Source organism: Miscanthus floridulus, chromosome 2 (assembly GCF_019320115.1).
Source record: "Miscanthus floridulus cultivar M001 chromosome 2, ASM1932011v1, whole genome shotgun sequence".
Lineage (NCBI taxonomy): Eukaryota > Viridiplantae > Streptophyta > Magnoliopsida > Poales > Poaceae > Miscanthus > Miscanthus floridulus.
Genome location: NC_089581.1, coordinates 10,844,298 through 10,859,257, shown reverse-complemented (window position 1 = coordinate 10,859,257; position 14,960 = coordinate 10,844,298). Strand labels below are relative to the sequence as shown.

General features: G+C 48.1%; 1 protein-coding gene across 1 annotated transcript; it reads right to left on the bottom strand.

The window, feature by feature from the left end:
* Positions 1–104: 104 nt before the first annotated feature.
* LOC136516839 (protein FAR-RED IMPAIRED RESPONSE 1-like) lies at positions 105–6,409 on the bottom strand. Its single transcript, XM_066510336.1, has 8 exons — positions 5,167–6,409; positions 4,301–4,378; positions 3,616–3,681; positions 1,130–3,182; positions 931–1,055; positions 775–846; positions 615–689; positions 105–357 (listed from the first exon to the last, which is right to left on the bottom strand). Exons 1-8 carry the CDS (start codon positions 6,223–6,225, stop codon positions 247–249), a joined length of 3,639 nt encoding a protein of 1,212 aa, XP_066366433.1. The 5' UTR covers positions 6,226–6,409; the 3' UTR covers positions 105–246.
* Between the last annotated feature and the right edge of the window lie 8,551 nt (positions 6,410–14,960).

The window sequence follows — 14,960 nt, the reverse complement described above, 5'->3', positions numbered from 1 at the left end:
ATCTTGCCAACGCCCAGTGGATCCTTGCTATGCCTGGGTCCACAGTCCCCCCCATTCCTGGTTGGCTTTGACAAGTGCGTTTGAATTGCGTCCAACTCAAAAAATCCATTCCAATGTACCATGCTTAAAGATTTCATTGACATTAACCTGCCGGGCAAGGCTGTGTTTCTACATCATTGGTCATTACATAATTTATTTACATCTACATGACTACATCGCTACTTCCCGCATGCATCACATTGTACGTCACAGGAAATCCCAGACTGGAATGGTGTACTGGCCTTGATCCGTGGTCTGGTGGCCCAGTTGAGGATTGCTGCTAAGAAACTGCAGTGATTGAATGTCCGGAGGTGGAGCCTGCAGTAAGAAAGATTTGACTTGTCAGAAAATCGAGTAGTGCAATCCACTTGTTACAAGTTACAACTGGTATTTAATAAGTTCATGCGACATTTTACTGATCTCAGCGATTTAAGTGACATCGAAATGCAAGTTTCCCTATATACAAACTTGTTCTGAAGGGGAATCTGTGGCGGCATTATCAATGCCGAGAAATATGTTAACTAGCAGAATTATAGGACTCTCACAGACATGGAGTAGGATCCAACAGGAATTACCTGTGTAATTGGAGGACCACTATGAAAAGGTGGTGGTTGTAAATGAGGCTGCTGAAGATGTGTTGGCTCTTGAATCTAACGACATGTTAAGTTGCAGCCCGTGAGGGAAAAAAGTATATAATTCTATTTTGCTTCAACAAGTTATGATTTTCCAAGTTACCTGCCCAAATGGTGACATGCCTGGGAATCCTTGTAGAGAACCAAGACCAAACTGCTGTGCAACATAAGGGGCCTATATTTGCACAAGTATAATATACATCACGTCTGTTCCTCGATACATATGGAAAAAAAAAAGCAGAAAGGATACCAAATTTACCTGCATCATATGGCCTGGTGCAAGAAACTGATTTGTTGGAGTTCTTAAATGATTTTGGATATCATTTGACACTGCAGGAGGATCAACCCTGAGTGGAATTTCAATCTCCTCAGGTTCCAGCAGACCTGCAACAGGTTAATCAGATAAAGCACTGATCATATAAAATCGAATACAGGAGCAGTGCAGGTGATGAACAAACCTTGTCTACCCTTTTTCTTTTTGTTCGGATCAAGAGGACTTTGTTGCTGACGGCGCACCTCTGTATTTTTTATTTTCTTACCAGTTGCTCTGCGATGTTCAATGCTGCTGACCTCACTATTAAGCAGATTTGGCTGATTGCCTTTCAGGACAGTACTTAAGGAAGATTTATCATGCAACTTTGCTTGCAAAAGTACCTCCACTTGTTCAACAAGCTGTTCATATTGGCCCTCCAGGAACGCATAAGCTTCAACGCTTTCTGAAGCTTTTGCTGCAATTTTATACAAATTCCGGTATAATGTGTTGTACCGTTTTGACAATGAAAACTTGGGATCTTCATCTATGGCAGCAAAACCATAGTTCTCTGGAGATTCACTCTGAGCGTCTTTTCTCCATCTTTTCAGGATATAGTGTGGTGGAAGTTCTTTAATATTTCTGAGATCAAGAATTTTCAATACATGGCAACAAAGAAGACCCATGAATTCAAACTTCTTACAACTACAAACAACCATACATTCTGTTGAATCAAATCTAACAAATTGACCCCGAGGCCTGTCTTTGACAGTTACCTGGTACTCAGATATTGGTCCAATCTCGCCACAGCTATAGACCATGCACTTTGAGATCTGTTCATATTCCATCCTGAACATTTCAAAAAGTGTTGGAGTATATGAATTGGCAGCTTGCCAAAGCAGATGCAGTGGTGCTACTCTTTGTGCTATTTGAGCCCCAAGGTAGTCGGCTTGTTGTTCAGCTAGGCGTTTCTCCTCCAAAAACTTATCATAATTGTTGAAGAAGTTTTGAAGATCTATTTGTTGTTTAAGAAGATCTGTCAGGATGGTATCCATGTTATCACTTCTTAGTGTGGTTGCAATATCAGCACAGAACATATCACGCCCATATGGCAAAGCCCACCTTTCTCTATCCTCATACAATTTACAGAGCCATTCATTATCCTTTATATTGTATTTCTCTGAAAGGATTTCCCAGCTCGAATAGAAGTCATCCTCCTCACATTCATACAGCCACCTACTAAACTCTGATGCAAAAGTCTCCGAGCTTTGGAAGGTATCCCTGAATAACTCAGTAGCATTCAGATACAGATGCAGTAGTGAGAAGCGGTGGGTGGTCCCAGGCCAAGAAGAAGAAACTGCATCACTAAGTGCAGCAGACTGATCAGTCAAAACTGTTTTTGGTTGCTTTCCACTCATAGCAGATTTGAAGGTCTCAAACAACCATCTAAAGGATTGGACCGAGTCATCATAAATCAGCGCTGAACCAAATATTATCAGCTGCTTATGATGATTAACACCAGTAAATAACAGCAGAGGTCTCCCATAGTCACTTGTGCAATATCTTGTGTCAACACACACTACATCACCAAAGTAGTTATAATCCATTATTGATTTAGCATCAGCCCAGAACACGTTTGCAAACTGATCATCTTCATCTACTTGAATGGTGTAAAAGAAAGAAAGATTCTCGCCTTTCATCCTATGTAAATATTCACAGATGGCCTGGGTATCACCTAATTGCATATTTTTTGTACGTTTTGTCCTTGTGTAATTTTTATACTCATTTGGTATCAAAACAACTTTTGGTGGATCAGGAGCCTGTTGTACCTTTGCTAATAACTTTTGTGACTTCAAAATCTGAATGTCAACCAAGGGAGTTTCAAGATCATGATTATGATCAGCCACAAACTCAGTCACTACATATTTTGCACTTGCTGTAATCTTAATAGTCATGTGTGCCTGGCAACCAGTTCTTGTTTCTGGTCTTGGTTTCTTTGATTCAACAGAAGCACTTTTTGGACGAAATCCCTCCTTGGAACAAACATATGCTCGAGATTTTGTAACATTCTTTGCTGTTTTGTCCAACCAGCCTTTTCGGACACTGAACCCTGCAGTTCCAGCATAGTTGACATAGAATTCATAAGCCTTATCCTCATTCAGAAAAACCATCCCAACCTTTGGTTCTCCCCCAGGTCCAGGGACTACTTCAATTTCTGGATCTGGTTCTGCTTCCATTGTTTCGTCTTCTTTGTTCTCCGCCTGGACAAGGGGAAATCCTGAGTGTTTAATTGAATATAACAAATGCAATTGCAGCTGTTCATAGGTTGTATTACTTAAAAAATTATTATTCTAGACTTTTCTGTTACTAAACAAAATTTAGACACTGCAAACTTAAGAGGCATCTCCTATGCAGCACCTGTAGATTCTCTCTAAAAAGAAAATTACACAACTAATGGGATGCTTGGTTCAAGGAATTAACCCGTCCTTCATGGGATAGTCCACCATGGGAACATCCCATGAATTTTTGTAGGATCACCTTCAACTACACTAAGCATGTGCTTTTGAGGGATGAGGTGGTGATAGATCAATGCATGTGATTCCTTAAAGCAACCAAGTGGGTAGGTTGGAGTTAGGATACATCGCCACTTCTTCCTCAAACAAAATAAGTCTATAGATCTCTACTGGATCTTACCTTCTCCATTTTGAGATTTTGCTTCTCAAGACGTTTGGAACGCCTTTCTGAAGGCAGCTGTGAAGGCTGCAGAGCACAAGAGTACAAGAACATAAGAATAACAAGATAATTGTCATATGAAACTGTTCATTTGCAGTGAAAGTGGAAACCATAACAAATAAAAGGGAAGCAAGCTAGTGCCTACCAATTAAGAGAATTTCGACCAATTCATCAGATAAAACAATAACCAAGACCTGGCAGGTTAAGTTAATAGATTAGAAATATGTGAGCCTACAGCCACAGTAGCATAACCAGTCAGAAGTAACCCTCCAGAATTCAGATTTAGTAAATTAAGAAAAGGCCCGACAAGAAGAGTTACAAGATACATACTTTTTACACACAAGAGTAAAAGCACAACCAAAAAAAAAAAACCCGAGACTGGTAAAAGCATGCAAAGGGCCATGAAGATAACACCACTTTCTGTAGAAATGAACTGGTATGCAAATGAGGTAATCAGGTAACAGTACATATTTTCTTGCCACAAAACAATATACAACACGTTCGGTTATCATTATTTCCTTGCGTGAATATCATTAGGCATAGAGTTTGTGATATTCACTTTGTTTAATGGATCAATAAAGCATGTAACCAATGTTGTAGCAACAATGCTAAGCATTCAAAATAGGCAACATGGTCAGAAAGTTACCAGCTGTTCTTCACTTGACAGAAATCTACCTCCATCACCACGCTTACGCCTTTCAGCCAAAGCTTGTCTTGAAGCAATCTAGAAGGACAGGAGTACGTGACACCATATGGGAGTAAGTGCTTGTAGGGAAAAGAGTGTGCCAACTATTTTAGTATGACTCTTGAACACTTTGAAGTTTCTGATACATCTTTACGTGTAAATGCTGATTATTGTCTAAAAAATTCAAGAGATACAAGAAAACTTCAGAGTCGTTTCATCCCAGTCCCTAGACATGCGGCATTCCTGACTTCCACACACTAGCCTTAAGCAGTGAAAGGAAGAAAAACCCATGCATTTCCATGGTGGCATGCCATTGGCAAGTTTACAAATAGATAACTGTGAAGAGACGCCTGACCCCCCCCCCCCCCCCCCCCACCCCTTCACCACCACCAAAAAAACACCAACCCACAGAAAGGAAAGAAGAAAAGAAAGTCTACATCTGATATCATCTTGGGGAGTCCATGCTATCAGACAGCTACATATCGTCTTAAATATTGGAAAGTTATATAACATAACATGGCATATTGCTTTGCATATAAGCATATAACCTCTGCTCTTAACACTGGAATAAGATGTTTTGTTATTTAACTTCTTTCTCTTCGATTCAAAAGATAAAAAACAAAAGAGCATCACAAATATCAATGAGCCAAGTATTACAATTTCATCAGTTTCCACAATGCCTGCATACATTTTACTCTACAGTATATAAAGGGCATACCAAGTGCAGAGAGCTCCCACTCTGTGCGGGGTCTGGGGATCTCTACAGTATATGTTATCACAATTTATAGTATGCTCATCACAACTGATAGCAAATCTAAGCTGTTTACCTTGGTAGGCCTGCTCGAGGCAGGTCTGCTCTGCCGTTTAGAGCGGTACTTATTGAGTATCTTCTTTCTCTCCTCGTTACTGTACTGCGATGCCCTTACACCAAGCTCCCTCAAGACGCGTGCCTGCAGCGCATCGTCCTCCATAACGGCCTTCCTTGGCCTCCCTCTCCCTCTCTTTTCCTTCACTTCCACCTCGACCTCCTCTTCCGCTCCTTCCTGGTCCTCCCCCCCTTCACCCTCTTCCCCGTCACCATCAGAAGCAGCAGAAGCCTCTTCAGCTACCTCCTTCTCTGCCTCAAACCCAACAACAGACTCTTCACCATGCTCCACCGCGGCCTTCTTACTCCTACCCCTCCTGGAACGCTTCCCATTCTGCAGCTCTAGCCCATTCCCAGCACCACCCAACCCAACACCTTTCTCCACTTCAATCACAGGATTGCGGCTCCTTGTCTTATAAGGCTCCCTCTTCCTCTTCCCCGGAGCAGCAGCAGCAGAAGTTCCCTCCGCCACCACCTCCTCTGCCTCCTTCCCTGCATCCGAATCCTTCCCTTTACTCCTATTCGCATAATTGCCTTTCCAGCAGAGGAACCGCTGCAGGATCTTCTCGCCGTCGCCAACTGAGCGGCGGTTGGAGCCCATGCGCGCCTTGAACCCCACCCGCTCGCCGTAGCCATAGTAGAAGCCCTTGGCGTCGTCGACGGAGTCGAATTCCATCCCCACCGCCGGCACGGTCGCCGCGACATCCCCGGGGGCGACCTGCAGGTCGTGGCTGTGCTCCACAACCAGCCTGGTCACCTTCCACTTCCCGCCCGCCCCGTCCTTGGCCACCACCTCCATCATCGCCCTGCACCGCTCGCCCGGCGGCTGCGCCGACGAGGCCAGAGCGTCCTCCTCGTCAGCGCCGCCGGCCTGGGGCGGGGGAGGCGGCGGGCCCGCGGCCGCCCCCGCCGAAGCGGCTTCCTGCCCATCAGCGGCGGCGGGCTGGCGAAGCGGCGGTGCAGGCGGCGGCGGCGGGTCAGAGCTCGCCGCCTGTGCCCGCGCGGCTGCCCGATCGACCATGCGGGGTAGGGTTTGGGCAGGATTTGAAATGGCGCGCGTTTGCGCGGCAAGCGAGGCGTGCGGAGGGGAAGGGAGGGGGGAGGTGGGCGCGGGGTTTACGTTGCGATCGGAGGTGGGAGGGGAGATCGGGTGTGGGGAGGAGGCGTCTTGCCTTGGCTGCGGCGGCCGGCGAGAGTGGGATGCGGGGGAGGGGACGGGAGGGGGGGAGTGGCCTGTGAAGATCCGATGGGCGCCGCGCCAGAGCTCCGCGCACCGGAGGTCTCTCACTGCGAGGTGGGCCTAGGAGCGGTATGGCCCGCATGTCATGGTAAGCATTGTCGTTGGCGATTGTGACGTTAGACGGGCACCGATGGGGGTCGTGGCGGGCACCGGATGAGATGAGGGCGACAGTGCGGTGCCAGTGAGTGCGCGACGCGTGTGCCGTAGGCCCGTAGCACGACGGTGCGCGCGGGGGTCAGTGGAGCGCGGTGCGAGAAAGCGGGCCTGGAGTGTCAGTGAGAGGAAGGTGGGGAGCCTGTGTTTGCACGTGCGGTTGGTGACGTGTCAAGCTGGCGATGGATAAGGTTATACAGCGCAGTCAAAACGGTCAAACGCACCGCTTCGCTTGGTCCACGTAGGAGGCTTATGGCGAGCTCCTGCTCGTTACATGTACTGGTAATCTAATCAGCCTGTTCGCTTGTTGGTTTCAGCCAGCCCAAACCAGCCAGCCAACAGTGTTTTTCTCTCACAATAAACCAGCATCAACCAGCCCAAACCAGCCCAGAAACCAACCAGCGAACAGGCCGAATATCGGAACGTCCAGCGCCTCGACGTCTGGATAGGGCCAGCTGTCTGGAAGCTCGCGCCTGCTACGCCTATCTTCAGGTAGGGCCTGTGCAGGGGCGGATCCAGGATAAGCTTCTCGGGGGAGGGGGGGGGGGCTAAATAACGAAGATTAAGGCTAAAGTTAAGAAAATAATGATGATTTAGAGGCTAATGAATAGTATTTTACATGTGATTTAAGGCTCCCGAGGGAGGCTGCAGCACGGGCAGCCCCCTGGATCCGCCACTGGGCCTGCGCATCATGTCTCTCGTCCGCACCGTCGCTCGTGCACGCTTCATGTCCCGCGTTCGCACCATGTCGTCCCCTCCAGGGGCGGATCCAACGGTGGGGCGGGGGGGGGGGGGGGGGCTCGAGCCCCCCTACCCATACCGGAGCAGTGGAACCCCCTGTGGAGCACCCATGAATTTTTAGGCAAAGTTCTATAGTGTAGGGGGGCTGAGACTTAAGATCAAGCAGCAGTGTTGTTTAGCCCCCCTGAAATATTTTCTAGATCCGCCGCTAGTCCTCTCCACACCCAAGCGTATGTCACCGCACGCACGTAGACGGGGCCAGCTGCTGCACCAGTTAATTGTTACATACAGAGTCTACTATAACACGTGCAACACTAAGATTTACTTTTATAATATATAGATGAAATACTTGCAACATACGTCTAAAACATTAGAAAAATACGTTTGTAGCCATTGTAAAACATATGCAACATTGAGATAAAACACTTGCAACATACATATAAAATACTTGAAATACTTAAAACATACGCTTGCACACATGCATATATATGCAACATCCAGATCTAATTTCGCAACATTCAGATAAAACACTTGCAACATACGTCTGAAAGAGATAAAACATTTAGGACATACACTTCAAAACACCATTTGCAACACATGCAACATCCTGATCAACTTTTACGACATTGATATAAAACGCTTACAACCTATCTCTGAAACATTTGAAATACTTAAAATAGACGCTTGCAACATGTAGAGTTAGCGCAAACATCTCCTTGCCGCTTGGGAGAATGGATCATCGTCGTCGTGTGGAGTTCTATCCCGGGCATCACGGGCTGCATGCGGCGAGTTCCGCCCTGGCCAGGGCGAACTGGGCGGGCACGAGATGTGCGTGGGTAGGCTCCCGGTGAGCTGCACATGGCCGAGCTCCACACCCACCCGCAGCAAGCAGGGCAGGGGGAGGTCTTCCTGACCGCCGACCAGGCATCTGGCCCCCCTTGGTGGATGCGACAGTGGTCTCCCTAACCATGGATAGGCGGCGCAGCGCGGCCGGTGGAGCTCATGCGTACGCGGCTAGCGGCGGCACTCGACATTTGTGCGTATGCAGATAGCGCTCGATGCTCGTGCAGACGCGGGCGCTAGCAGAGCTTGTGCGTACACGACAGAAGGGCAGGCAGTGTGGTGTAGCCGATGCGAATGGGGAAAATAAGATGTCGCTCTTTTTTTTATGAAACGATGTATGCTGATAAAGGGAGCAGGCATGTGGGCTGATCCACAGCCTAGCTAGCCATGTCTAGACTGACTGACGTGGAACAGACACATATGGTGGTGCATTAGCGATATGATATGGGATGGGTAGTGCCCTGATTCCTCGATATGATCATTGCGACAGGATATTCTACATCAGATTATTACTCGTATTTATGTAATAATTGCAATAAGCAATATTGCTTGAAATGTTCTCATGAGACTCAGAGAGAAATGTGGTAATTTTGTTTACTGTCTCCAACAGATGATCCATAAGGCCATAAGGGTACCTAAACCTAAAATGGGTCCCCGACAGTATCAAAGTTCAAGAAGGCGCTAGGCGCTCTGTAGACGGTAACCCATAGCCTAGCACCTAGGCGGGCCTAGGCGTTTTAAGGCGTTTTTCTTGGCGGTAGCTAATACATGCATAAATATTTAAAAGAAAAAGAAAAAATAGCAGATCAGTGGCGGAGGAAGAAGAGAAGGCCCAATAACGGCCCAAGTCTCCCAAGTCTTATCCCCTCACCTCCCAGCCTCTATTCCTGTCTCTCTCCCTCCCAGCCTCTGCTCGCGCTCGCCCGTAGCTCGCCCACGCCGTCGCCATCGCTCGACGCCCTGACGTCGCCTCCTTCCCCACCGGTCGTTGCCGCCCCCGCTGACGTTACCTCTTTCCCCCACCACCGTCTGACGTCCGCGCCGCCCCCACTCGTCCCTGCTTTGGTGGATCTGCCCGCCGCCATCGCCTGATGCTGCCTCTTCCCCCACCGGCCACCGCTGCCTCACCTTAGCTCCTCCCCTATCGTCTCCCAACCTCCGCGCCGCCCCGACACGTCCCTGCCTTGGCGGATCTGGCCGCCTTTCGCCGACAACAGTTGGGTAGCCGCCTAGGTACCCGCCTACCCCCCCTAGGTGAGGCAGTACCCTGTCGCCCAGCGCGTAAGCGCGCCTAGGTGACCGCCTAGCGTTGCCTTTTTGAACATTGGACGGTACTGTATTAGTCTCCAACAGAGTACCTATACAGGAGACCCATTTTAGGTGCCAGGAGAGGCATAATCTAAATCTGAATATCCTCTATCATGGACACCTATTTGCAGAAAGAGTTTTCTTTTACGTCCTGTTGTTGGAGAAAACTAAAAATTGGTATTGAACCCTTTTCCTGTAGCACTACCCAAACATGGAATGGATCTTGTATTTTGGGTGCTGTTGAGAGTACACCGACATTTTAGATGTTTTAACTGCTGATTCAGTTATTCTCATTTCAGGTGTTTCAGCTACCTCTAGTCCGTCTGATCCAAATCGAGACAGCTGGCCAAATAATTCTAGAAGTGATTGTCAAAGAAACAATTTTAGAGAGAATATGAAGTTAACACGTTTATAGGGGAACGAGCCACATGCAAGCAATAATGTTCCCAACAACAATTGAAGTGAACTAATTTGACTGTAATATATGTGCATTTGTTAACCTTAAAAGTAACATATTCATCGAAACATGTTTTGGTTGTATCAAAGTGGGAAGAAATATTATGGAATGGATCAACGAAGCAATACCGAAAAGGCCGACCTAGCACTGATTTTTTTGACGATTGTTGTAGCAGCCTGTACACATGCATCATCTCCCTGTGGTATTCGTCGTCAGGAAACGGACACTTAGTAATCTAATCAAAGGCAGAGGAAAACTGTGAAGAAGAATGTAGAATATGAGGGAAACTGTAGGTCATTACTCTAAGATACCCGGTACCTAGATCTGCTCGTGCCAGAGGCATCGTGTGCGCCGGTGGCATGGTCGTCGGCGCTTGGGCTGCGCCGCTAGAGGTTGGCCCGGCCGTCATCGTGCACGCCGATGCTCGGGCTACGCCATTAGGGTTTGCCGGCGTCAGGGCTCTTGCGCTGGCACGACACAGCATCGGGCCGCCGGAGCTGAGAAGAGGGAGCGGTACGGAGCGAATGCTGGTGGGAAAGGCGGAGCGCATCGGCAATCGGGGCGGAGCCGCGGCATCTCGCGTCGGCCGTGTCGTGGTGACCAGCAGCGGTGTCGCAACCTTGTGTGGAGGGAGGGGGGGCGCGGACGGCGCTCGGTAGCACGGTTTCGTCGAGAGCGGCCCCGGAGGCGGTAGCGGCGATCGGCAGGGGTAGGAGCGGTGGAGACACGGCGTTACAGGAGGGACGGCGTCGGGACGAGGAGAGAGGAATGGGTGGGGAGAGGAGCAGGGTTTTTTTTTGTCTATGAGCGAGGGAGGGACGGCGTCATGCTGGGAACGAATTGTAAGGAATTCTGACCCCGGATTTTCTCATAAATAAATATACGAAATAAATCTAATTTTAATTTATAAGAAAAAATTCCCAAATTTTTAGATTTTTACTCCTCACTTCCATGATTTCATCCCAGAGTCATTAGATAAGAATCCAAAGATAAAGAGTGAAACAAAGAATATTCACTACTGGAATCCTCAAATTTGCCGAGTGTTTTTATGTTTGCTGAGTGTATTTCCTCGGGCACTCAGCGAACAAGTTCTTTACCGAGTGCTGCGCTAAAAACACTCGGCAAAAAAAACACTCGGCAAAGATGGATTTTGCCAAGTGTAAAAAAAACACTCGGCAAAGAGGTGGTTTGCCGAGTGTTAAAAGAACACTCGGCAAACAAATAAGATCTTTTTTCTAGAAAAAAAGAGAAAAAAAATAAAAAAAACTTTGTGGAGTGCTCAGATCTAGAACACTCGGTAAAAAAAAAGAGAGAAGAAAAAAAATGAGCTGCGGTGGAGGACGTGCGCTCAGGGTGCAGTTTCCCGGATAAAATATCTACCCGCACCCGTGACCTGAATACGTGGTGGAGGACGTGCGCTCAGGATTCAAAGTATTGGCAGTCAAAAGCAAAGGAGGCATGCCTTGTCAGTTTAAAACCTAAGGCATGGATGACCGCATGCATTAACTAACTACTCACCAGTTTTCTACGCCATCTCTCCTCCTCTCTATCCACTCACACATTTCTCCCCCAAATATGCAGCACAGCAGCAGAGAGGCAACGCGGCCGGCTCCTGGTGCTCTCCATCGCCGTGGGCGTCGTCGTCTCCACCAACGTGGCGGGCTCTCAGTGTGGCCGCTTCCCCTGTGCCACCCGCGCGGCCGGCTCTCCCCGAGAGGCCACTACGGTGGCACTGGTAGACCCTCCGTGCGGTCTCCTAGGTGGCGGCGAAACCAGCGCGGACCACGGCAGCCCAAGAACCGGTGAGGCGTGGCGGCTCACACAGCATCCCCGGGGAGGCTCCCTCCCCTACCTTCTTTCCCGGCGCGGCCTCCCAACCACCGAGATCCGGCGGCCGGTGCCGCCCCCTCCCTCCCTCCCCCAACTGCGAGATCCAGGGAGGGGGCCCGACAACGGCGCACCCCAGGCGACGGAGGGGACAGCGGCGCGGACCAGGGGCGAGCTGCAGCCCCCTGGCCGAGAGCGGCGGCGCGGTGGTGGGAGGCGTGGTGGCGGAGGCGGATGTGGCGTGGTGCGGGCGGCGGCGGCAGGCGTGGATGGTGGCGGCGGCGACGGTGCTGGTGGTGCGGGCATGGTGTCGGCGTCCCTTTTTTATTTTTTTTGAAAAAAAACTTTGCCGAGTGCCCGATAAAAAACACTCGGCAAACTAGCGTTTGCTGTTAACAAATTTGTTGAGTGTCGTTTACCAAGTGTAACACTCGACAAACCCTTTGTCGAACGTTTTTTTTGGACTTCGCCGATTGTCACGCCCCTGCCACTCGGTAAAGATCCAGTATCCGATACACTAATGTATAAACAAAAAGTTTAGCATTACATTATCTCTATTTTTTTTGTTAAGGAATAGATTACCCATGTTTCCTTGCCACACGACCCGAATTTTTTACTATTTGGCCCTTTTTTCGAAAGTTTCTCACAAATAGACCCCTGGCGGAAAGAATTCTGGAAATGGACCCTTGGCTCGGCGCCAGAGTGACTGGCGCCGAGCTCGGCGCCACGATCACTGGCGCCGAGCTCCTGGGCACGGGGAAATGGCCTGCCAGGGGGCTTCGGCGCCAGAGTGAATGGCGCCGAGCCACCTGCATTTAACCCAGCCCACCCTTCTTCCCCGAGCGTTCTTCCTCTTCTTTCTCCTCCCTCTCGGGGTTTTCTCTCCCCACTTCACCCTACCTCACGAATCGACATATTGGACCTTGAAAACCTTGATTTGATCCATAGATCTTCGAGAGCAAGGTATACTCGCTCACCTCCTTGTTTTTTTCGCATCGATTCGGTATATATTAGTCGGATTTTTTAACCTAAGAATCGTCATCACTTAGGGTTTCATTGTATCCCTCAATATATGTATTATACAACCGTATGTTGATTCCAAGGCATGGGAAAAGCTAGCAAACCAAGCCGCATGTAGTTATGTTATGGGTTCATTGTTGTGGATGAAATGAGAAACCCTAGGTTTAGGGTTTAATGTTAACTGCTTTCGGTTCTGAGAACGAAATTGGTTGTATTGTATTTATGGTTCTCATTGATATTTATTTGTGATGTTTTGATTTATGTTTGTTAAATTACATCCGTTTTGCTAGATGCAAGAAATGTTTTGAGAGGAGTTTTGGCGAAAACGGGGTCGACCTCGAGAATTATACCCCGACGCGTCTAGCAAAGATGCCCCCATCCCTCCTGACCTTCCTGTCGCTAACTGTGACTATGGTTTGCCAGCCCATGTTTTTCAATCGAAACATCCGGACACAGTCGCGCGTTGCTTCTACACATGTAGTCGGTTTAATGTAAGAAATTGTTTGTACTATCCTTTTTCTTTATTTGTTTAAGTATGGTACTAATATTTTGTTGGAATCTCATTGTGTAGGACCATGAGAGGTGCTTTTTTCTTTCAGTGGATCGATGGTGCAGACAAGTTTGATCCTAGGTACCTCTTTTTCGATGATTGGTTTAGAGGGAGACATCCACGTGAGCACTTCAAGCGGTGGGTTCCACCCCCCTAACCCTCCAGCAATGATGGCTAAGGAGAAGCACCTAGCCACAGTTAGACGACTCAAGGAACCTCCTCTGTGCGATTGCGGAGATCGAGTTGTGATAAACCCTGAGAATACGTTGGAGTTTGTGTGTCCAAACAAGCATAAAGTAAGTGCAAAGTGTATGTGTTAAAATCTTGATCTATATGTGTTCATGTACTAATGTCTCATTATTTAGGTGTATTCAATGGCGAAGTGTCGTTTCAAGGAGTGGTTGTATGGTCCTAAGAACCAATGGCCGGAAGAACCGCGGAGGGTTAAGGAAAAGAAGAAAGAACGGGTAATCTACAAAGCACCTCCTGTCATGTGCGAATGTGGTGTAAAATCCAACTACGACCTAGTCCCTTCGAAGCTTGGAATAGGCCATTATTGCGGCCATATGATTGAGTATGATGAGGTTCGTTATTTTTCTGGTAAACATGAAATCGTATTTTGTTTGTTTTGTTAAGACATATGATATAATATTTCTTTTGAACAGAGCACTAGGAAATGCAGTTGGGAATGTTATGATGGTCAAGCTAAGTTCTTGGATGAACTGAAGAAGAGACAACTAATTGCACGGAAGAGGGGATATGGACCTGACTACGTCAACCTATTCGTTAAACATCACAAAGAAAAGATGCGTGAGTTTGCTAGATAGCGCGGTATTTGTAACCCGATCGATGTTGAGCTAAACAAATGGGGATTAAAGAGGCGGATGACGTTAGAGGAGGAGAGGGCAAGGAATAAGGCAAGGGAGGAGACAATAGTACAGATGCAGGTCTTGAACGAGCATGTTGCTACATTATGTGCCAGTGAGTGCTTGAAAACCTTTTTTTGTTGCCTGGTTTTAAATATAATATAATCGCGTTGCTAACTGATTGCATTTTATACATGAAGGGATTGGTTGCAGCGGGGAACATGCTGCAGAGGTGGCTCGTGTAAGGTATGAGGAGAAGAAGTTAGATGGCCATAGATCACGAGCTGGTCGCACCGTTCAATCACCGATTGTGTTGTGTGATGACAGAGACGAGGATGAGGACGACACTGGAAGACTGAATGAGCTCATTGCTCTAGCAGAGGCGGGCATACAGGCGCAGGAGGCTGAGAACGACACTAGCAGACTGAGTGAGCTCATCGCTCTAGTAGAGGCGGGCATTCAGGCGCAGGAGGCTGACGACGACACAGATAGACTGAGCGAGCTCATCGCTCTAGCAGAGGCGGGCTTACAGGCAGAGGAGGATGACGACGTGTTCTTCACTCAGGCCACTAGCGGCCTATAGATGAAGCGGAGGTCGCTTACTACAAGCTGACAAGTAGGTCAGAGCAACGCAGTTGAGCCTAGCCACAACAATAGGGTTGTAGTAGAGGACTGGTACTCGGATGATGAGTTGCTTACTCAGTACGTTTTAGACTGAGGATTTGGAAGTGCATTTGCCCCTATGTCTATC